General features: G+C 36.8%; 1 protein-coding gene across 1 annotated transcript; it reads right to left on the bottom strand.

Annotated features, from left to right (window-relative positions):
- Window positions 1-1,423: 1,423 nt before the first annotated feature.
- LOC135090654 (mitochondrial amidoxime reducing component 2-like) lies at window positions 1,424-24,269 on the bottom strand. The gene is made up of 8 exons (XM_063987608.1): window positions 24,227-24,269; window positions 21,846-21,986; window positions 20,370-20,519; window positions 18,673-18,849; window positions 16,827-16,998; window positions 13,514-13,719; window positions 11,306-11,380; window positions 1,424-1,983 (listed from the first exon to the last, which is right to left on the bottom strand). The coding sequence occupies exons 2-8, from the start codon at window positions 21,974-21,976 to the stop codon at window positions 1,848-1,850; spliced, it is 1,047 nt and encodes a 348-aa protein (XP_063843678.1). The 5' UTR covers window positions 21,977-21,986; window positions 24,227-24,269; the 3' UTR covers window positions 1,424-1,847.
- Window positions 24,270-24,869: the final 600 nt, after the last annotated feature.

The following is a 24,869-nucleotide window of genomic DNA, read 5'->3' on the forward strand; positions in this document are numbered from 1 at the left end:
CATTTTTCCCTTACAGATTCTACTACTCTCTGTAATTTACCTTGGAGTAATTGGTCACTATCTATTAGCCCATTACTTTCTTTAATAGTTCTTGTTAACCACCCTTGCATTGTTGCCAAGGATTTTATTAACATTTTGATAAACACATTTCTGGATTTAATTTTAGGTTGTTCTTATTTGCTGGTTATTTGAGTAACTGCCTGTTGCCCCACCTGTTGCTGTTTGTTTCACCTTTCACCCCCCATTCAACTGAGTTCACTGTGTTTACATTTCTGTTCAGGTAGGGGTTTAGTTTATTAACTTGTCCCAAATGCACTCAGGACCTCGTCCCCCATGCCTTTAGTTTATGAGCTGTCTGATGTGGTGAGACACATATCCCCTACCTATCTGATTCCAATGTACATCACACATACCCCTACCTGTCTGATTCCACTGTGCATCATCTCTTGCCAGATATCTATTATAAAGGAGGAACCAAAGCTAAGGAAGTGATTCTTAAGGTCCCTTTTTAATGCCCTATTGATGGACCTGGTTATCTGCTTATATGCACTTTGGTTCACTCCCCCTGCCCTTGGTTCTGTGATAATTCTAGGTTTTATTTGCACAATAACAGCCTCATAGGAACAGTGGTTTTCTATTTGTCTGGTTATGTCTTTAATGCATTCCATTATGTCCCTGGGGTCCATTTCCCATTTATGTATCATTGCTGTCCAGGAACAATATGGTTAGTTAGTGAGGCCATTCTAGCACATGATTTAATCTTTGATCTTTTTTGTTAAATAGTAAGCTATTTTCTAAAGAGCAATAGTTTCTCAATAGCTTCAATTTTGTTGAATATATATGCAAGGTAAGAATGTTAAAAGATGGGAACAATTTCAGTTGTATGTAGGTGTGTCTTACCTTAAGGAATAATGGCATCATACTAAGGAACGCAATGAATCTTGTGTGTGTTGCCAGGTTTGGTGAGTGATCAACCACGAGTTTGTTTTGGTGTATGCAATGCAAATGTTGTCACTTAATTTCTTCCTGACTGGTCTTATTTTATGTGAATTACTGGTTAGTATGACCTGTTACATATTGTTACCTTGCAAAAAAAAGTTGTTTTTGTGGTGTAGAAGCGATTACTTTGTTTTTATGTGCGATGTTTGGGATTTGATTAAAGGACCACTGTTGCCATAGACTTACCATTAGCCACTACCCAAAAAATTGAATCTTGGTCTTACAAGTGTAGGCTCATTTTCTGAGGGAAAAAAAGAAAAAAAAAAAAAAAAAAAAAAAAAAAAAAAAAAAAAAAAAGCATCTTATAAGCCATCAAATACCATATATATATATATATATATATAATTAATGTGGGCATATTGGATTTATCTTGTAATTTTATATGCATGTGAGTTCTTATGATAGAACAAATAAAATAGAAATATTTTTATATGTTCCCATTTATATTTCCATAATAATATAGAATATAGTGTATATAACTCATAATACATTAATGTATAAATGTCTATACATTATTCCAATGCCTTATATGTATAGCTGCAAATCATAGTTGAAACTGCATGGTATACAGACATACTATTAAGTTTACTCAGCTGATCATGCAACTTTCTCATAAGTCAACAGTTGTAACATGATAAACAAATCCAAGAAAAACATCACTTTTGCACAAAGCTTGCTTTCTTAGAAGAAAGTAGAAATTGTATAAATATGGATATATCTTCTTAAAAAAAACATTTGTTATGCCACAGCATTATAATCTTGATATGACAAATATTAACAAAACAGAAAGATACCTTCATACCCTGTGTAGAATGATGAAGATACACAGATATGAATGAGCCTGATGGTTAGCCCTTAACATACTCAAAGGAACTTTTGGACCTTGTGATGTGAACTTCATCCCCTACACTCACCTCGCCAGCCAGGTCAAGGCCGAGGTTGATGCCAAAAGATGGGCTGTCCATTCCTTTCTCACACCGATACCTGAGAGAGATATTAGACCCCAGAGCTCACATTAGCCAGGCAGAGAGGGAGAATGTATACAGTAAATAAGTAGAGAATAGAGTCAAGCCAAAGAATGGACTGTTCATTCCCTTCTCACATTGATACCTAAGAGATGTTAGAACCCAGAGCTCACATTAGTCAGGCAGAGAGGGAGAATATGTGAAAAATAGTGTCAATCAAATAAAACTGATTCATGTCTAATACAAAGAATAACAAGGGACCACATATCTCACAGAAAATTCATGGAATTAAATGTAATGAATTTAACTTCAGTGAAATGTGTCCAGGGAATTGCAGCTCATACCTTCAATCATACAGCCAGAAGAGAGAGAGAGAGAGAGAGAGAGAGAGAGAGAGAGAGAGAGAGAGAGAGAGAGAGAGAGAGAGAGAGAGAGAGAGAGAGAGAGAGAGAGAGAGAGAGAGAGAGAGAGAGAGAGAGAGAGAGAGAGAGAGAGAGAGAGAGAGAGAGAGAGAGAGAGAGAGAGAGAGAGAGAGAGAGAGAGAGAGAGAGAGAGAGAGAGAGAGAGAGAGAGAGAGAGAGAGAGAGAGAGAGAGAGAGAGAACAAAATTAATTAGTAAATTATCTAACACTTCCTGAACCTGTTCCTGTAACTTTGGTTTGTTCATCAGGGTAAGCTCCATAACACTTTGGTAAATAAATTAACCTACCATTACCAGAGATATCTGCTTTTGCAGGAGAGAAACTATTTGTGAGGTAAACTCTGGAATTTCCTGCCTGTTTCTGTATTTCCTCCTTCCTATTACTTGAACTCTTTCAAGAGGGAGATTTCAAGACACTTACGGCCATATTATCAATTTCCCCTTCCCCGTCCCATCCCTATGCTCACCCACGGGGCTGGAGTATTTGAGAACAACCTCATCTCCTTCCCATGTCACTAGTTCACCACAGTGGCCAAGATTAATGTTAATGGCCCTTTCGAACCAATAATTCTGAGAAATGAGACAATGAATGCCTTCTTCACTTACATTTTCACAAATATACATTATATCATGTGAAATAATGCATAAAGCTTGTGATCTACAAGTAAATAGCAAATGAAAAAAAATCAGAGGTATGTTGGTGACCTTGAAGATCACTTGTGGGGCTCCCAGAGGCTGGCTAGGCCTAGTGGTATGAGCTGCCAGTTATGCCATGCTGGGTGATTTATGCATTTATATACACCACTGTCTAACACTTACCAGTCACGCTCTCTATCATGCTTTGCCACACACACTGCTGGTGACAGATGCTCCCTTTTACTGGCAGAGTGTGTGTGTGTGTGTGTGTGTGTGTGTGTGTGTGTGTGTGTGTGTGTGTGTGTGTGTGTGTGTGTGTGTGTGTGTGTGTGTGTGTGTGTGTGTGTGTGTGTTCTTTGAGGAGCTGCACACCAATGTCTGGTATGATCCTCTCTCTCTCTCTCTCCTCTCTCTCTCTCTCTCTCTCTCTCTCTCTCTCTCTCTCTCTCTCTCTCTCTCTCTCTCTCTCTCTCTCTCTCTCTCTAGGCAAGATCAAGATATGATCATGTTTATGTCTCTAGATGGGCATAGTGTGTGTATTAATTTACCTAGTTGTGCTTTATGGGAAAAGAGCTATGCTCGTGCTGTCCAATCTCCATATCTTTTAATATCCAACTTAGCCTTGAATCCATGTATACTTTCTGCATTTACTATCTCCTCATCCAGACTATTCCATACATCAATACTTCTATATGGAAAACTATACTTTTTGACGTCTCTTCTACAAGCACTCCTCTTCAGCCTCTTTCCATGTCCTTTAGTGTTCCGTGTATCCCAGACCATTAAGTCGCTCCGGTCCACCTCCTCTACTCCCTCATATGCTTTATATATCGCAATCAAGTCTCCCCTTTCTCTTCTCTTTTCCAGCATTGGTAGATGTATCCTTGCCAGTCTCTCTTCATATGACAATTCCCTAATACTTGGTACCACCTTCATAGCTGCTCTCTGAACTCTCTCTCCAACTTCCTTATACGAGTATCCTTTTTCTTGTATGGCGACCACACTACTGCTGCACATTCTAGTCTAGGTCTTATTAGCGACACGATCATCTTCCTGACCATCTCTTCATCCATATATGCAAAGGCCTGCCTTATTCTTCTCAACAAGTTATAGGTTTCTCCTATAATTCTGCTAATGTGTCTCTCCGGGGTCAGGTTCCCAGTCACTGTAACACCGAGATCCTTTTCCTCTTCTGCTCCACTCAACCTTACACCATTCAACACATAATTTCCTTTTACTCTTCTTGTACTTTTTCCAAATTCTATTACTTTACACTTCTTTAAATTAAATTCCATTTCCCATCTATAACTCCACTCTGATATCTTGTTCAGGTCTTCTTGTAACGTTCCACATCATCATTCGCAAAAAGGCTCATGTAGCTGTTCACACTCTCTGTCATATCATTTATATTAACTGCAAACATGATTGGTGCAAGTACTGAGCCTTGGGATACTCCACTTATGACTTCCCTTCATGATGATTTTTGATCTTTTACCACCCTTCTCATTTGTTTGTCAAGAAATTTTCCATCCATCTCAGCAAGCCCCCTCCCTTAACCCACCGTTATGATTCAACTTCCGCAACAATTTCCTATGTGGCACTTTATCAAAGGCCTTCTTCAGGTCTAAATAAACACAATCTGCCCATCCATTTCTTTCTTGCATTATATCCACCACTCTAGAATAAAAACTCAGTAAGTTTGTAACAGACGATCTCCCTCTCCTAAATCCACATTGTTGCTTTATTATCACTTCATTTCCTTCTAGGTACTGCAACCATTTATCCTTCACCAATCTTTCACACATTCTGCACACCACACTTGTTAGAGACACAGGTCTATAGTTTAAGGGCTCCTCTTTACTACCACCTTTGTAGATTGGCACTATGTTGGCTCTCTTCCATTCAATTGGGACTCTCAATAATATTATGTATTACCCATGTCAAATGCTGACTGCACTCTTTTAGTATCTATCCTGACACTCCATCTGGTCCAGGGGCCTTCCTAACATCTAGTCCCTCCATCTGTTTCTGGACATCCTTTTTAGTCACTTGGATTTCCCCCAGACCCATTTCCTCACTCATTTCACTCTGCAACACAAATGTTCTCTCTTTTATGAGTACTGATTGAAAGCTCCTGTTCATTATCTCTGCCAATTCAGCCGGATCCTCACACATTTGACCATTCATCTTCAATCTGCTTATTCCTTCTCTATTTTCATTTTGCTGTTCACATATCCAAATAATTTTGGTTCCTCTTTGCATTTGTCCATAACATCTTTCTCATAATTTTTCCTTTCTTCTCTAATAACCCTTACATATTAATTTCTTGTAGTTGTGTAGTTTTGCCATAGCTCCTGTGTATTTTTTCTCCGCCATCAATTCCATGCCATTTCCCTCTCCTCCCTAGCTATTTCACATCTTCTATTATACCAGTCATTGTTATATCTTCTCATTGTCTCTACTTTCAGTATATATCTTTTCACTCCCTCTTCATAAATATTGATGAAAGCTTCCCACTCCTTTTGCACATTACTTGCTGTGATAAGTGTACTCCAGTCCACTTCACCAAAGTATCTCATTTGTTCAAAATTTGACTTACCATAATTAAATCTTTCATTTTTATAATCTTCACATCTACTTTCCTCTCTTTTTTCTTTAATACAAAACCTTATCATGACATGGTCGCTTTTTCCTAGTGGACAATTATAGTTCATGTCTTCTATATCTGCTTCTTTTGATAATACCAAATCAAGTCTTGATGGCTCCTCTCCTCCTCTGTATCTAGTGTTTTCCTCAACCCACTGTCATAATATTGTTCATTGCCAGTTTCAGAACCTTATCTCACCATGAGTCTTCTCCTCTTGTGTTCCACTCCTTCCAATTTATCTCTTTACAATTAAAATCTCCCATTATAACAATTTTGTTTGTTTTCTTTAATTTTCTTTACAAGCCATTTTTTTGTCTCACTCAGCAACTGTTCATGCTCTTGTCTATTCCAGGCCTTTGTTTTTGGTGGGACATACACCACTGTGACATATCGTCTTCCTCTTCTTCCATTTATTAGTTGTAAGTTTAGGCCTTCCACCAAGCCTTCTGCCTTTTCCACACTCTTCACCCTGATACCCTTTTTAACAAGCATCATCACTCCACCTCCTCCTTTTCCACATCTGTTTCTTATCCACATATTGTACTTTCTCCCTCCTAAATTTGGTGTCTCTGAATCTCTTAGTTTAGTTTCTACCATTGCCATGATGTCTGGTTTGCTTTTATAAATTTCTTCACTTCATCCATCACTGAAAACTAAACCATCCACATTAGCGTATGCCACTGTCCATGTCCCTCCCTCTCTTAAAGCTGTGCCTCTGCACCCCTCACTCTACGCATGTACCACTTCCTCAACCTTAGGTCCATTACTCTCCAGAAACTAAGTTCCCTTTCCTCTTGTGTTCTGTGTTCATTCCTTTCTTTTGCTTCACTTCTCAATTCATTAAGTTTCTTCCTTTCTTCCTCATTCATTTCTCTTCTAGTCCAGACTTGTTTAAAGTCGTTACTTTTGGCTAGCTTCCATGCATTTGCCAATGTTTCTTCAGCTGCTGTTTGGGATTTTAGTTTAATTTTCAATGATCCACTTTTTCCTTGATTGTATTTTCCATCTTCCAGCTTTGTATCAAGCTGTTTTTCTTTGTTCTGCTTCTCTTTTATACCAATTTTTTATCTCACTTTCTTCCAGGCCAAAGATCATTACACTCTTCTTTTTATCTAGTGTCTCTTACCAGGTTTTCCTTTTCCTTTATAACCTCTTTTGTCATGCCTTCTTTACTCCTCTGGTCCTTCACTACTTCTGTATAACTCACTTTTTCTCCAGTTCCTTGCACTTATTTATGGATGTTTCTGCCATTTCTTTAATTTGTTCTTGGCTTTCCTTAATTTGCTTATCCGTTTTTGTCTTGGACTTCAATCTTTTTCATCCTTTCCTCCAGCATATTCATTTGTATTTCTCTAGCCTTCATCGTTTTATCCATCATTCCCATTTTCATTTCCAGCATTCTAATTTGGTTTTCCTTATCATGTATCTCTTTCTGCAGCACTTTCTCTTCATTTTCTAATTCCTTTCTTAGTGTACTGTTTTCTTGTTCCAACCTCCCATTTCTTACTTCTAGGTCACTTACCTTCTCCCATATCTCTTCAACCTTCACCTCCAGCATCGTTAATTTCCTTGCATTCAGTTTCTCCTGCAACTGGCCATCATCCTCTGTAAATCCACTAAAATGCAAGACTCCTCTTCCTGTGGGTGTCCTACTGGCAGCCATGATCAGCTGTCCGACGTAAATAAACTTTTAGCTCTTGTGTGCATGTGTGTGTGTATTTACCTAGTTGTATAGTACAGGGTCCGAGCCAAAGCTCAATTAGTCCTGTCTCCATACCCGAATTTATCTAATCTCTCTTTAAACATGTGCACACTCTTTGCCGCAACCACTTCTTCTTTTAAGTTATTCCATATTTCAACCGTTCGATGCGGAAAGCTGTATTTTTTAATATCTCCCAAACAATGACTCTTCTTTAATTTCTTCATATGTCCCCTTGTACGTCTATCTCCTTCCTCCACTTTTACAACTAGGTCATCTCTGTCTATCTTCTCCATGTTGTTTATTAATTTGAACATTGTTATCAGGTCTCCTCTTTCCCTTCTTTCTTGCAGTGTTGGTAATCCAATTTCTTCCAGTCTTTCCTCATAACTTAGGTCTTCCAATTCAGGTATCATTTTCGTAGCTGTTCTTTGTATCCTTTCCAGTTTCCTTATATCTTTCTTTTTGTGTGGAGACCATACCACTGCTGCGTATTCCAGTTTGGGGCGTATCATGTGTGTTATAATTTTCTTCATCATTTCTTTGTCTAGGTAATTAAATGCCATCCTGATATTTGCTAGCAAATTATATGTAGAGCCAAATATTCCATTGATGTGTTTTTCTGGTGATAGTGTGTCTTGAATTATTACTCCCAAGTCTTTTTCTTCTTTGCTCTTAGGTATTGTAATTCCTCCCATCTTATACTCCCATGAAGGTCTCCTTTTACTTCTTCCTATCTCCATTACATGGCACTTCTTTATATTAAATTCTAATTTCCATCGTTTACTCCATTCATAAATTCTATCAATATCCCTCTGTAGTTCCTCACAATCCTCTTGGTTCTTTATTACTTTAATCAATTTTGCTTTATCTGCAAACATGTTAATGTAGCTATTTAAACCCACTGCCATATCATTTATATAGACCTGAAACATTTTAGGTGCCAACACAGACCCTTGTGGTACTCCGCTTGTTACTTCGCACCAACTTGATTTATTATCTCTGATTACTGTACTCATTTCCCTACCTTGGAGATAATCCTTCATCCACTTAAGTATTTTTCCTTTTAGTCCTCCTCGATGTTCCAGTTTCCATATGAGACTTTTATGTGGAACTGTATCAAAAGCTTTTTTCAGATCTAAATAGACTGCATCAACCCAACCATCTCTCTCGTAGTTTATCTATTACTCTTGTATAAAAGCTCAGTAAGTTTGTTACGCAAGATCTCTCTTTCCTGAAACCGATTTGTTTTTCTGTTATTATATTTTCTAGTTCAAGATATTGCACCCATCTGTCTTTAATGACTATTTCACAGAGTTTACTTACAATACTCGTGAGTGAGACTGGTCTGTAATTCAGTGGTTCCATTTTATTACCTCCTTTGTATAACGGTACTATATTTGCTCCATTCCATTCCTTTGGTACTTTTCCCTCCTTCAAAGAACTGCTAATTATCTCCCATATTGGTTCTTCCAATTCCTCTCTACATTCTTTCAATATCCATCCATTTACTTCGTCTGGTCCCATCGCCTTCCTAGTATCTAGCTTTTCCAGTAGTCTTTGAATTTCTTTTCTTTCCACTTGTATGTTTTCTATTCCTTTCTGTTGTTCCTCATCTCCCAGTGATGCAAAGACAGTTTCTCTTGTAAATACAGACTTAAAGCTTTTATTCAGTATCTCAGCCATCTCTTGTGTGGTTTCATAAATTTCTCCATTTTTCTTCAGCTTTGTAATGGTATCTCTATGCCGTATTTTTCCATTTACATATCTATAGAAAAGTTTGGGTTCTTCTTTACACTTTCCAACTACATCTCTCAAAATTTCTTTCTTCTTCTCTTCTTATTTTAACAAAATCATTTCTAGCTGTCCTGTATTCTTCTCTATTTATCTCATTCCATTGTTTCCTCATTTTTTTCCATGCCCTCTCCTTCTTGTTTTTTGCCTCTGCACACTTTGCATTAAACCACACTTTCTTATTTTCTTTTACCTTATATCTTGGCACATATCTTTCAACACCTCTAAACTTCCTTAAAAACACTTCATATTTTTTCTGCACCTCCATACCTCTTAATAAATTACTCCAATCAAGCTCTCCGTAGAATTACTTTAACCATGTAAAGTCTGCCTTAGCATAATTTTTTCTCTCATTTTTATATTCCTCATTGAATTTTGGCACTTCTTCTTTGATCTCTATCTCCATCTTCACATGATCACTTTTTCCCACTGGACACAAATATTCTATACTTGGTTCATTTTCTGGCTTTTTTGTAAAAACCAAGTCTAGTAGTGATGGTTCATCTTCCCCTCTGTACCTAGTATTTTCTTTCACCCATTGATCCATCGTGTTTACCATCATAGTCTGTAAAAATTCTTCACTCCATGTACTGGCAATCCCTGTCACCTCCATCTCCCCCCAGTTTATCTCCTTGCTATTAAAATCTACTAGTAACACCTTGTTTCTTATCTTTAGCATGTCATCTATACTTTTTATGAACTCGCTTTGCATGTGCTTATAATCATCAGTCCCCCAAGTGTTGGTCTTTGGAGGCATGTACGCAACAATAATTTTTCTGCTTTCTTGTCCTTGGATCTTGATCTCCACACTCAATGTTTCTGACCTCCCTTCACCATATTCCACTGTTTCTATCAAGATGTTTTTTCTTACTAGAATCATCACTCCTCCTCCTCCCTTATTCTTTCTGTCTCTTCTCCATGTGTTATATCCTTCTTCTTGAAATTCAACATTAATCTCCCTTGTTAGTTTTGTTTCCATAATGCATGCCACTTCTGGTTTCTTTTCATGTAAATAATCTCTTAGTTCCCGTAGGCTGGACACTAATCCATCTATGTTTGTATACATAACTTTAATTTTATTTATTGTGGACCCATTTCTTTTGTGTTCTCTCTTTGTTGTCTTACTTCTTGCCCCACATTCTTTAACCACCATTTCCTCATTTTCATGTCTATCACTCTCCATATATACCTTTCTGCCTGTTCCTGTGTTCTCTCTTCGTTTTTTGTCTTGGCCTCCTCTTTTAACTCTTTTAACTCTTTTAACTTGTTTCTTTCCTCCTCATTCATTTCTCTTCTTATATATATATCCTTCATACCCTCTATCTTTCTTAACAAACTCCTTCCTCTCAAGATGTGTGTGTGTGTGTGTGTGTGTGTGTGTGTGTGTGTGTGTGTGTGTGTGTGTGTAGTATCTAAGGAAATGCAAACCATTCTCTCTCTCTCTCTCTCTCTCTCTCTCTCTCTCTCTCTCTCTCTCTCTCTCTCTCTCTCTCTCTCTCTCTCTCTCTCTGGCAACTCATACCGGCAGTGAGAGGCTGCACCATTGTGGGTAACGTTTACAATCGCATGGGTACACCAATGTCTCCAGAAACATTACAAACGTATCCATTTAAGCAAAGTCTGAAATATTACATCATTCATAAATTATTTTCATGTTTATAAATGTATTACCTTCTATAAAAACAAATCAATAAGTGTATTGTTTCCAAAAATATATCAAGAGAAGGTGAAAGTGTCTTGTCTCTCACCCCACCAAGTCAACACTTTTCTACCCCATCCTGCCCATTCCTGCATTTCTAAACACACCTGTAGGGATGGAGGAGGCTAATAATACCACAAATGGCCATGGGAAGGGGAAGGAGACAGGAAAGGGAAGGGGGAATTCAATAACAAGGGTCTTATCCTTTAAATTCTGATGACTGTTTTTTACTTTGTTTTGGGACCATCACCTCAGTTGGTCTTTTTTCTTATAGTTTTGTTGCCCTTGGCTGGTGCCCCTCCCCCCCCCCCAAAAAAAAAAAAAAAAAAAAAATCTGGCTCATGTCATAAAGAGAAAAACTGCAATTACCCAAACTATTAGTAAGACCTAGTACTATACACAGTGTAACACATAATATCATTCAACAAACAAATTAAACACCTACGTCTTGAGAGTGCACAGTGGCTCCATGTCAGGATTTTTCTTGCCAGTCTCAGCACTAATTGTGGTAAAAATACACCTGCAAACACAACAAGTTATCTCTGAGAAATGTTCAACATCTTTGTTGAAATTACAAGTAGATGCTTCAGTCTTTTCAATGACCAACATCTACACTAATTCATCAATGTGGTGAAAACACATACAGAGGGTATTCGAGTTGTGAGGGAGATATGTTCTGAAAGACTGCTTGTAATTAATTTTGATTGCAACTCATTATATTTTTTCAGTACCATTATTAAAAAAATATATATAAATAAATAAATAAATAAATAAATAAATAAATAAATAAATAAATATATATATATATATATATATATATATATATATATATATATATATATATATATATATATATATATATATATATATATATATATATATATATATATATATATATTGTATGTTGCCCTAACAATGTCATGCTGCCTGTCCTAACACTAGCAGAGGTGCAATGGTCTGGTCCCATATTCTCCATAAAAATATGCAATGTGTCATAGCTAAGACAGATGTATATCATAACTTAGAACATCTATCATACGTTGTTTGTTATAAGTCTATCATGTCTTGCCATATGTAGTGCTTACTTATTTTGACAAAAAGGATAAAATAGTGATTCATTCCTTGAAATATTATGTTAATGCAATACTGTTGAAGTGTCTCAGTGTAAACAACCATTTGAGTTATTCTACAATGATGAGAAATAGAATGCAAGAAAACCTTCAAAATAGGATATTTTTTTTAGAATGCATGACTTCTATTTAGTAAAACACAACTCCACTGTACATGACTAGAACTGAGTCACCACAGATGCACATGAGAACAATATCTGGAAGTTTATACAACATAATGAAAACTAAAAGAAAAAATTCCTCACTTTTACAATACTGATAAGATTATACTTACTACATGACTGTGCTGGAGGTTACAATTTTCCACTTCCTCAGCCCTCTCCACACCCAGATAGCTCCTACTCCCAGAAGACTAACAGGATGGAGACAGAGTCCCCCTTTCCTTTCTAATTGTGCAAGGAGCATTTATATGTAGTCAAAAGTTATTCTGATTAATTCTGTATCACTAGGAATATTCAGAATATCCCTCTTGGATAGATTACTCCTTCCTTGGAGATGTTGTCATTGTGGACCGGCCATCTTGGTTAACCCACAACAAAATTTTAACTTATAGTTGGCAAAGGAAATGGCAGAGAACAATTTTACATTGCGAGAAGATTGCTTGTATCTCTGAATGCTTGTAATTCACTACCTAGTAACCTGGATACCCACAGTACAAAGTACACAGTAGATTGCTTGTATCTCTGAATGCTTGTAACTCACTACCTAGTAACTTGGACACCCACAGTACACAGTACACAATAGATTGCTTGTATCTCTGAATGCTCGTAACTCCTAGTAACTTGGACACCCACAGTACACAGTTGGCCACATACAGAGAGGTCCCATTATACGAGAAACCAATGATATGAGATGTGTAAATTAGGGACTACTTTCTTTATAATAGCAAATAGGCCAAATTCAATGATATGGCCTTCAGTCCAAAGAGAGTAAAATTTCAAAGTTTAAAATGCATGCCTTGCTGCACCCTCCTGCTAACACATCCCGGCTGTACGGTGATGCATGACAATTCAGATGTGCAGAGATAAGTCTGTGAACACTGGAAGAAAACTGTGCATCTTGTTCCCTTGTCCTACCTACCATACATTCTCCTACCATTAACTACACATTGGTGAGTGTTATGCAAATTTTATATGTTAAATTAATATGAAACCACATTCTTTGTATAATGTTCTCTCGTTCAGGTTGCTTTATTGACAGTTCTGTAACATAGACATGTTTCTTGTGTTTGGTATCATGTTTTAGCTTGAAAACTTACCTTTGACAAGGGTCACGGAACCTACCTCCCTTTTACCCATTAGTTATGTGTTTTGTTATACAACAATTTGCTATACAAGCATTTCAAATGGAACCTAAGTGCTTGTATCACCAGGACCTCACTCTAGTATGATTAACATCTAAAGATTAATTTTCTTCTCTAATTTCTGTTTTTCTTGAGACTTCTGCCACATACCTTTCAAAACAAGATGGATGACCCTGCTAACATTGGAGGAAAATTCAGCAGCTTCAAAAATATTGCATACCTTGAACATGGCATAGTATTTCTGAAGATGGTATTGCCAATCTTGACGTACTGCCACTCATCCTCATCATAAGGTTTCTTGGTTCCCTCTATCAGAATGTTTGGCCGGAAATCCTCAGCTGCAATCTTGGAACTCACTCTGGTTTGAAGATCTGCTATGCTCTCTGCAGTCATGAGCATATACCCACCAGAATCTGCATACAAGGACTGCAAGGAAATGGTTTCCAAATTAAGACTGGCTTGAATGTGATTTTTTATATTTTTTATGTAGGGACACTGGCCAAGGGCAACAAAAATCTAATTAAAAAAATGCCCACTGAAATGCCAGTCCCATAAAAGGGTCAAAGCAGTGGTCAAAAATTGATGAATAAGTGTCTTGAAACCTCCCTCTTGAAGGAATTCAAGTCATAGGAAGGTGGAAATACAGAAGCAGACAGGGAGTTTCAGAGTTTACCAGAGAAAGGGATGAATGATTGAGAATACTGGTTAACTCTTGCGTTAGAGAGGTGGACAGAATAGGGGTGAGAGAAAGAAGAAAGTCTTGTGCAGCGAGCCCTTGGAAGGAAGGGAGGCATGCAGTTAGCAAGATCAGAAGAGCAGTTAGCATGAAAATAGCGGTAGAAGACAGCTAGATATGCAACATTGCGGCAGTGAGAAAGAGGCTGAAGACAGTCAGTTAGAGGAGAGGAGTTGATGAGACGAATAGCTTTTGATTCCACCGTCTAGAAGAGCAGTATGAGTGGAACCTCCCCAGACATGTGAAGCATACTCCATACATGGACGGACAAGGCCCTTGTACAGAGTTAGCAGCTGGGGGGGTGAGAAAAACTGGCGGAGACGTCTCAGAACACCTTACTTCATAGAAGTTGTTTTAGCTAGAGATGAGATGTGAAGTTTCTAATTCAGATTATAAGTAAAGGACAGACCGAGGATGTTCAGTGTAGAAGAGGGGGACAGTTGAGTGTCATTGAAGAAGAGGGGATAGTTGTCTGGAAGGTTGTGTCGAGTTGATAGATGGAGGAATTGAGTTTTTGAGGCATTGAACAATACCAAGTTTGCTCTGCACCAATCAGAAATTTTAGAAAGATCAGAAGTCAAGCATTCTGTGGCTTCCCTGCGTGATATGTTTACCTACTGAAGGGTTGGACGTCTATGAAAAGACAAGGAAAAGTGCAGGGTGGTATCATCAGTGTAGGAGTGGATAGGACAAGAAGTTTGGTTTAGATCATTAATGAATAATAACAAGAGAGTGGGTGACAGGACAGAACCCTGAGGAGGAGAACAGTGACCGTCTACCACAGCAGCAATAGAACGGTCAGAAAGGAAACTTGAGATGAAGTTACAGAGAGAAGGATAGAAACCGTAGGAGGGGAGTTTGGAAATCAAAGCTTTGTGCCAGACTCTATCAAAAGCTTTTGATATGTCCAAGGCAACAGCAAAAGTTTCACCAAAATCTCTAAAAGAGGATGACCAAGACTCAGTAAGGAAAGCCAGAAGATCACCAGTAGAGCGGCCTTGACGGAACCCATACTGGCGATCAGACAGAAGGTTGTGAAGTGATAGATGTTTAAGAATCTTCCTGTTGAGGATAGATTCAAAAACTTTAGATAGGCTGGAAATTAAAGCAATAGGACGGCAGTTTGAGGGATTAGAATGGTCATCCTTTTTAGGAACAGGTTGAATGTAGGCAAACTTCCAGCAAGAAGGAAAGGTAGATGTTGACAGACAGAGCTGAAAGAGTTTGACTAGGCAAGGTGCAAGCACGGAGGCACAGTTTCGGAGAACAATAGGAGGGACCCCATCAGGACCATAAGCCTTCCGAGGGTTTAGGCCTGCGAGGGCATGGAAAACCTCATGAGGGGAGTTAGATCTTGAAAGGTTTTGACATTTTCTGTTAATGAAGGAGTTTTTGGCTAGTTGGAGAACAGACTTGGCATGGTTCCGGGCAGAAATATAAAGCGCATGAGATTCTGGTGATGGAAGGCTTAAGTACTTTTTGTGGGCCACCTCTCTATCATGTATAGCACGAGAACAAGCTGTGTTAAAACAAGGTTTAGAAGGTTTAGGACGAGAAAAAGAGTGAGGAATGTATGCCTCCATGCCAGACACTATCACCTTTGTTATGCGCTCAGCACACAAAGACAGGTCTCTGACACAGAGGCAGTAGTCATTCCAAGGAAAATCAGCAAAATACCTCCTCAGGTCCCCCCAACTAGCAGAGGCAAAATGCCAGAGGCACCTTCGCTTAGGGGGATCCTGAGGAGGGATTGGAGCAATAAGACAAGATAAAGATATGAGATTGTGATCGGAGGGGCTCAACGGAGAAGAAAGGGTGACAGCATAAGCAGAAGGATTAGAGGTTAGGAAAAGGTCAAGAATGTTGGGCGTATCTCCAAAACGGTCAGGAATACGAATAGGGTGTTGCACCAATTGCTCTAGGTCATGGAGGATAGCAAAGTTGTAGGCTAGTTCACCAGGATGGTCAGTGAAGGGAGAGGAAAGCCAAAGCTGGTGGTGAACACTGAAGTCTCCAAGAATGGAGATCTCTGCAAAAGGGAACAGGGTCAGAATGTGCTCCACTTTGGAAGTTAAGCAGTCAAAGAATTTCTTATAATCAGAGGAGTTAGGTGATGAAAAGTATGATATAAGTTAGCTGCAAAGACAGTTCAAGTAACATTTCAAGTTAAGACAATAAAACATGGGAGAACAGGAGACTGTATGTGAACATGACTCCAACAACTAAGTGAAATTTATCATTATGTAGTAAGAAGAAAAGAACAAAAATAATATATAGTTATAGATAACCAATTTACTTTAAGGTCAAGAAAATAATGCATAGTAACATAAGGGATTGAAGGTGAATATGTCCAATTTTACAATCATTCCTTTGTATAAAGCAAAGATAAAGAAAAATAAAAATAATATACATAAATCTATCTATATATCTACATATCAAGCTGGCAATCACATGCAGGGTGGCCTAAACACACACACACACACACACACACACACACACACACACACACACACACACACACACACACACACACACACACACACACACACACACACACACACACACACACACACACACACACACACACACACACACACACACACACACACACCATACATCACCATACAGCCGGGATGTGTTAGTGGGAGGATGCAGGAAGGCATGCATTTTAAACTTTTAAATCTTACTTGCCTTGGACACACACACATACTTCATCCACACTTTTAGATAAATAAATATTTAAACAATTTCTTTAGATTAATGATGAAGCATAAAGCCACCATGATTTTGTCCTCACATGATCATCATCCCTCAGAAGAGGACACCGAAACCCCAGAGGATGGTTGGACACACGGCTGGCAGGCAGGTCAGCATGATAAAGCAGCTTGCATTTGCGATGTAAAACCTTTTGAAGCCACAAGGAGACATCCCTCCCACAATCCAAGCCATAAGTATCCTCACCCCAGATGCTGCATAAGGTTTAAGATATCATTAAAGTGGCTAAGTTACTGTGCCCTACAAGTTTGAATTCTTAAAGGTAATGGAATAAGTACAGTGAAACCCCAGTTTGGTGCAGTTTAGTTATCACCATTTCACTTTTTCCTAGTTTTTCATTGAAAGCTAATTATTTTTACAATGTGGAAAATCCCACTTTATCGCAGAAAAATCAGCTATTATAATTGATAAAATGCACGCTAAATTATGGTGCTGGTTGAGGAAATACCCACACGATGGTTTAGGTGCACTTGTATATTTGGCAACACTGCCTATTGATAAGGTGGTGGCCAGGTAGAGGCAATGGCACAGTTCACAACAGCCTGTCACTGTCAACAGTCAGTTGTTGGCAGGGAGAGTGGGCACCAGCTCGTGTTGGTTGGTCAGCCGTGCAAGCAGTAATTTTCGTTGCCACTCTCACATTGCTTGAGGGCTGGTGCACTTATGTTGGCGGCAGTTTGGCGTGTGAGTGCGAGTGCTGTACATTGCTGTTACTGTTGGGTGGGTATTGGGTTGGATGATTGTGCAGAAGCAAGTTTTGTCACCAGTCGAGGTGTAAGGGTTGTTATCTTCGTCGTGGTGTTTTGGTGTGTTATGTAAGTGTTGTACAAACATTTTGGTTATTGTTGGGTTGGTGGTGGTGGTTGGTGTGTTGTGCACACAATGCATGTTCCTAATTCGCCAAGCTGGCAGTTAATTATCATTACAGCCATGAGGTGAGTGGTTCAATTAGCAGCTGTTTTTTTTTTTTTTTCTGAATCACAGTCAACATATTGTGGATTTCAGTACTTTGCAGATGCCTTTGGAACATAACCCTGTGACGAACTGGGGGTTCACTGTATATCCCTTGATGGAAAGGGAAGAATTTAAGCTTTAAATAAGAAAGATGGAAGTGAGTGATTTGAAAGGCCAGTGATGAAAAGTAACCACACATGCAAGCTTCCTGGTCACCAATGCTTTCCTTTGTCACTCATCACTGACTGAGTGGATAATTACAGTAAGATACCAATTAATGAATATAAGTACATTTTCTATAAACAGTGCAAGCATGAAAGCAAAAAGGGGATATAAAAAAAAGACAGATCTTTGCAAGGAAAGAAAGTAACGTGATCAGCAGAGGTGATATAAGCAGTAAAACTCTACATGGATGGCTTGGCATGTTTACAGAGAGAGAGAGAGAGAGAGAGAGAGAGAGAGAGAGAGAGAGAGAGAGAGAGAGAGAGAGAGAGAGAGAGAGAGAGAGAGAGAGAGAGAGAGAGAGAGAGAGAGAGAGAGAGAGAGAGAGAGAGAGAGAGAGAGAGAGAGAGAGAGAGAGAGAGAGAGAGAGAGAGAGAGAGAGAGAGAGAGAGAGAGAGAGAGAGAGAGAGAGCACAGTCTGTAGAATGGTGATAGTAAGAAACACTATCTTGAGATAAAGAAAAAAAAGGATTGAATAAATGCTAGAATAGTAAAACCTAACCTTCCATAAAATGAAAGGATTGAATATTACAGTACCCAAGAAATACAGCAAGACAGTATTAGGTGACACTGATACAAAGAGAGAGAGAGAGAAAGACAAAGTAGAATTAGTTAATAAGGCTTGCTGCAGTACTTGTCTATCTCTTTGGCCTATAGTCTGGGGGTGATATGATTCATTACTGGTTACCCACTTTGTTTTGAGACACATGTAATTCTTCTCTACTTCTTTGGTGTCCACATGTAGTGCCTCCATCCCAGGAAAAGTAAGAGTCAATGTACTGTCTTCAAAGGTAGCCTGTATCAGCACAGTTGAAGGCACCATACACCCAGTAATCATTGTTCCCTTCTCAGTGGTGATTATAAATGATCTGGAAATGAAAGACAATACAAATCTCTTTCTTGAATATAATGACTGCTTATGATATGATGGAAGTTAAAAAAGAATATGAATCTCTTTCTGGAGAGAAATGGAGAAGAGACATATACAAAACTTTTATTACTTCTTAGACATAAAATATGACATAAAAACGTTCATATGTCCTAGTATATGTAGCAGGGTTGGAAAAAAATCATGATTTAAAAATAAATAAATAAATAAATAAATAAATAAATAAATAAATAAATAAATAAAATATATAGTTTAAATAAGATTTATGAAAATCTATATTTTTTTATTTAAATGATTTTTTGCAGTAATCCTTGTTTGTTTGCAATGATTATTTGTTTCAGTCTTATGAGGCCATATTCTTATATAAAACTTGGCCAATGTTAAGTGAAATCATAGTTTAATACACATTACCCAACATGAGTTTTTCACATAAAAACTATAAGTAGGACTAAGTTTAATTAGATCTGTTATGTTAAAGTAACTAACTTCCTTTGCATTAAAAAAAAAAAAAATAAGCTCATTAAACTTGATAATTACATTTATTGTTATTATCAACAAAAGACCCTACTTTTTTTTCATGTATCTGAATAATTTTCTTGTAAGAGATGGCAATGATTCACTGGTGCCTGACTTGCTGCAGGACCAGTACAAGATCAGTACACTCAGTAGAGGACAAATAGACTTGATACTTTTCCTGTACAACTGCTTCACATGTTCTTCCTTCTTCCGTGTGTGTGTGTGTGTGTGTCTATATATATATATATATATATATATATATATATATATATATATATATATATATATATATATATATATATATATATATATATATATAGACACACACACACACACACACACACACGGAAGAAGGAAGAACATGTGAAGCAGTTGTACAGGAAAAGTATCAAGTCTATTTGTCCTGTACTGATATATATATATATATATATATATATATATATATATATATATATATATATATATATATATATATATATATATATATATATATATATATATATATATAGTTTAAATCATTAAATACTTTACTCTCAATATAACACTTAAATTATATTTAATATGACATATCTAATTTTTATTTAAATCATTATTTTATATTCTCAATATAACACTTAAATAATTTTCAATCAGTATAATTAATTTTTATTTAAATCACGATTTTTCTTCTCTCATTATAATACTTAAATATTTTTTATACAGTATATTTAATTTTGATTTAAATCATAATTTCTTTACCCTCAATATAACACTTAAATAATTTTTAATACAGTATATTTGATTTTGATTTAAATCATATTTTTTTTACTCTGATTTAAATTTATTTAAATTACTTGATTTATAACCCTGAATTATGTAGGTCAATTTTTTCACTAACATTAGAAGATTAAGAAGTGTAAAAGAAAGGTTCACACATTTTTTTCTCCAGTATTAATTACTATTCTTCTTCAAAGCACTGGAATATATTAAGACAACTTCATGTACCTGTCCCTTGCTGCTTTATAGACCAGTCCCCTGAATTCAGCACTTGCAGAGTCAACAGAAAGTCCTTTGCATGACTTGACTGGATAGACAAACACCTTCGTCACTTTACCCACACACTCCCACTTCATCTGCTTCAACTGCTCCAAGTCCCTGGGAACAAATATTTGAGTTATAATGATTTTCTTTCTTTTGTATTAGATTCTTCTATTTTATGTTCTTATTTAATTTTCTAAATACCAATCCAAGTTTTAGAAAATCTTAGTTGTAGATAATAATAATGATAATAAAAAAAAAAAAAATCTTACAAATAGTTTTATATTTCTATTCAAATTGTTTGATTAATCTATGGTACACAAGTAAAAAAATATTATGCTTAAACACAACTGATTGAATGCAACAATCTAATACTATGTTCATTTTTTAAAAGTATTGCCCTGACATCTACTTTAATTTTCATGAGACAACATCAAAACCCAAAATTTAACCTTTAATATTTTAGAGATCTCTTTGATAGACACGACTCATATATTCTAAGATATGGTCTTAGGTCTCACTTTATGTTGTATTTTGAACCCATGCATCATTTTGGGAATTATTTTTTTAGAGATAATCAAATTTTTCCCTTATTTCTGCTATACAAGGGCCTCCTCTGGCTTTAAAAATAATTCTACTGTTATGCAGTCAGCGTCATACATGATTAGAACTCCTGCCAATGTGAACATCACTTTGCACAAACTGGCAACTCGCTCCTTCTTGGTCCAAAAAAATCTACTGGGAGAATGACTACATGGCAACTTAGGTTAGCCTCTCATATGTTTTTGAAAGCATAGAATAACAGATTCAGTGTCTGACATATTAACATAAGGAAGAGTTATCTTTTGTGACCGTTCTTCGCTTTGGGTAACAAAACAGCTGTTTGTTTTAAGCAAAGCATTCTACCGAAGTGATGTGTGATGCCTGGAATATATACGGAGCATGATTACATAGTGCGAGTATTAGTTTCACTAGAATGGTGAAAACAAATATAAAAAAAATAATCTGTATAACTATTGGCAGTGAAAAGACTGCAAGTGTGCTGGTGAATAAATAGCGAAAAGACTGCAAGTGTGCTGGTGAATAAATAGCATGATGTGAGATGTGAGGATATGCCTGGAATACATATATAGAGGTGGCCTGCCCCCTACCATTTATTTATTTATTTATTTATTTATTTATTTATCTATTTTATTTGTTTTTATAGCTGTAAGCTGAGGATATAGCTTCACCTGTCTCTTGATACCATGTAAGGTGTTGTCACACATTTTGGGGTAGCTCATCACCATGTTTGTGGTAAGGCACATCCTTGCATCCCTCATCTCTCCATTTCTTCTTGAATGAATGAATGAATGACAACTGTATTGTGTTTTTTTATACTCAAGGGGAATCAGCACACTACCCAAATTCATCTGTCATACAGGAGAAAAAGGAAAAACTTACTGAATTCGAGGAATCATCTTTCTAGTTCTTTTTTTCTTTGAAGAAGTCCATGTTTGCCATAGTACATAGATGCCAAGTGAAGTCCCAAGTACAAGGAGGGTAACTGCTGTCAGATTTCTTGATAATTCCATATCACAATGTCTGGAAAAGAGAAAGACATCTGAACCTGCTTTTTTTTAATGTCAAGCAAACTCAGATGTTGAAACAATACAGTCCCAAGAGTATGGTTATGATGTGTAGAAAAATTAATTAAAATACAGAAAATCAAGAAAATACAACAAAACACTAAAAGAGAAAAGAAAGGTACAGTAAATGTGAGTGCATAAATAAACAGCATCCTTTAGGTAGTAAATCCTTCCCTAAATCACCTTGTACAGATTCCAGTACTTTGATACCTGAACTAAGTTGGCAAATTTAGAAACAACAGCAATATGAAACTCTAAAAGCAATTTGTTATTGTGTTTTTGAAGCTTAGGACAGAATCCCTGACTAGAAGATTTTTCAAATACCCAAACTGTTTGTTTGGAGATTGCTGGGTGGTAAATAGAGAAAATTACCTGGCTCAAGCAAGGCATGGCAAGTGGTAGATCTGACTGTCCTAACTAAAGCCTGAGAGAGATTGTTGAGATGAGAAAGTTATTATGTTAATTCAAAGCATCAAAATCTATGAAGATAAAATATTTTTCTAGAAATTTGAAAGATGGCATCTGAAAATTTACCTACAATATGTTATAATGTAAAATGATTATGTAAGTACAACAGTGGCACCATTACATTGCTCCATTAATGTTTCCAATGACTCCTCCTTACTTTGCTGGTGAAGACTGATATGGATATAGTTTGCTTACTGTTGTGTATGTCTAAAAAAGTTTTAAACAGTGCCCTCCTATTGTTAATTCACAAATTCACTTTAAAAACTGAGGTGCCTCCCAGAGCCCAAGTCCACAAAATGAGCGTACAGTACGGCTTCTTTCACACAGTGAGCCCCGGAACACTTCCTATGCACCTCATGAAGTAGTTTTTATGAGTGAAATATATAAAAGTTGTTTTTTTGTCCAAACATAAGCTCAGCTTGTTTGTTGTATCAAAACTATTGAACAATAAGCATTTTATTTTGAACACTTTATTATGAGGCACGTTTTATTTGCAAGATATACAAAAGACACTACAAGGATATTATTCCGTGCTACCCCGTCAGGGAGGATGTTATGGCACCATGCCAGTTTGACTCCAACTGTCAGCATGGAAAGTTTGTGATCAACATTTCTTGTTATGTCTTTGAACATGGCAGCTTTCATTTTCACAACCTTGAAGTCTGGCACTAATTCATTGTACTTTACTAGCATTTCTTCTTCTGGTAAGATTCAAATTAAGACAACCGTAAGATTATGTTAGATCGGTGTTTTTAGGGAGATGTCCAGGTTAGGTTAGGTGATGATTGATGAGGTAATGCTAGATTAGGTTATATCAAGTAGTGTGAGATGAGGTTAGGTAATGCTAGGTTAGGTTAGGTACTGCTTGATTAGGTTAGGTAATGCTAGGTTAGGTTAGATTAAGTTAGGCTAGAAATTTCCCCATTTGTCAAAAAATAGCATCTTAGATTTTTTCATGAATGTCCAAAATATGGCTTCCCCACCATAAAATCTTGCTTTCTGCATCCCCCAGAAAAAAATAAAAAAATAAAATCCCCATAGGTTCCCCAAGCTTGCTGGTTATTTACAATAACAAGAGTTATTGTAAATTTTTACCCATTACTCTTCCACACTTGCAGCTGGTGAATGCTTTATTTATAGTTGCATGCATTAAAACCATGTCATTTCATCATTACCAAGACATATAAATGAATAAATGACTTGTGACGCATCGTGTCTGCTTCAGTTTGTTTAGGTACATCTTTTCTGGTGATGAAACATGAAAAATCGTTACATAATTAAGGTTAATCTACAGTAGCTTCAATAAACTTGGCAGTTTATGCATGTAGTTTCACCAGTGTAAGCTTTTTGTAACAGTGGTTAACACATCCATGTCACATTACCATGACCATCTTTAATCACTGTGACCACCTAACATGTCTAAACCTCACTATAATTCTGTCATTACAATAAATACCCTCTTATGTAACGGCAGCAAACCACCCCATCATTTTCACCTTACAAGATATAACCATAACTAAGCACTGATAACTACTGATATAACCACCATTTATCTCTGCTGGCTGCCTTCCCAGACAGGAACGTGTAGAATCCTTACTTCCCAGGGTGTGAGAGTGATCTTTTTAAGCGTTGATGTTAGTAAATCCGACTCCAGGCCCCAAGCCATGCACTCTTGCTGACTGCAAATGTGTTTTTAAAACTCGGTAAGAGTTCAGTGTTGCCAGATACCTCTGAGGAGAATCTGCTACAAATGACGCTAAAACTGGCAAGAAATCGGCTAAACTCACATGTAAATGGCTAAGAAAACAGCTATCTTTTTTTTTTTTTTTGTGCATCCATATATATATATATATATATATATATATATATATATATATATATATATATATATATATATATATATATATATATATATATATATATATATATATATATATATATATCTAAAGGATTGTTTCGGACAGAGATCTTAATCAGTATAATTTATACGATGTACTCTTTTCTTTCCTTCTTGTTGCTTATCTTGAAAGATGGCACTGAGCACTTCATCCTCTTCATCGTCTTTTTCCTCTGCAGACGACGTTGAAGGTTTATCTACTGCAGTTGTCCTTGAATGTGAATACTTTTGACTTGAGGCTACAAGATCCAGGACTTCTTTTTGGTAGGTTATATGATATGTTTCTGACATCCGCTTCAACCCATAGCGTACATGGAGCAATGCATTAATGGTGTCTGTTTACATTTTTATTCCTCAACTTGCTTTTTATGAGGTTTATTTGAATGAAAACTCTTTAAGTTTCTGCATTTGAGTGTGGCAAATTTAGAATTGTTAGAGCAACAAATGACAGCCATGGTAAGTGTTTTGGATTGA

This window comes from Scylla paramamosain, chromosome 35 (assembly GCF_035594125.1).
Source record: "Scylla paramamosain isolate STU-SP2022 chromosome 35, ASM3559412v1, whole genome shotgun sequence".
Classification (NCBI taxonomy): domain Eukaryota; kingdom Metazoa; phylum Arthropoda; class Malacostraca; order Decapoda; family Portunidae; genus Scylla; species Scylla paramamosain.

Coding starts and splice junctions, on each gene's coding strand:
- LOC135090654 (XM_063987608.1), bottom strand. CDS start 21,976: ATGGAATTATCAAGAAATCTGACAGCAGTTACCCTCCTTGTACTTGGG. Junction 16,999..18,672: donor TACATGTGTCTCAAAACAAA/GTGGGTAACCAG, acceptor AACCTTATGCAG/CATCTGGGGTGAGGATACTT. Junction 11,381..13,513: donor AATACTATGCCATGTTCAAG/GTATGCAATATT, acceptor TTGTGTTTGCAG/GTGTATTTTTACCACAATTA.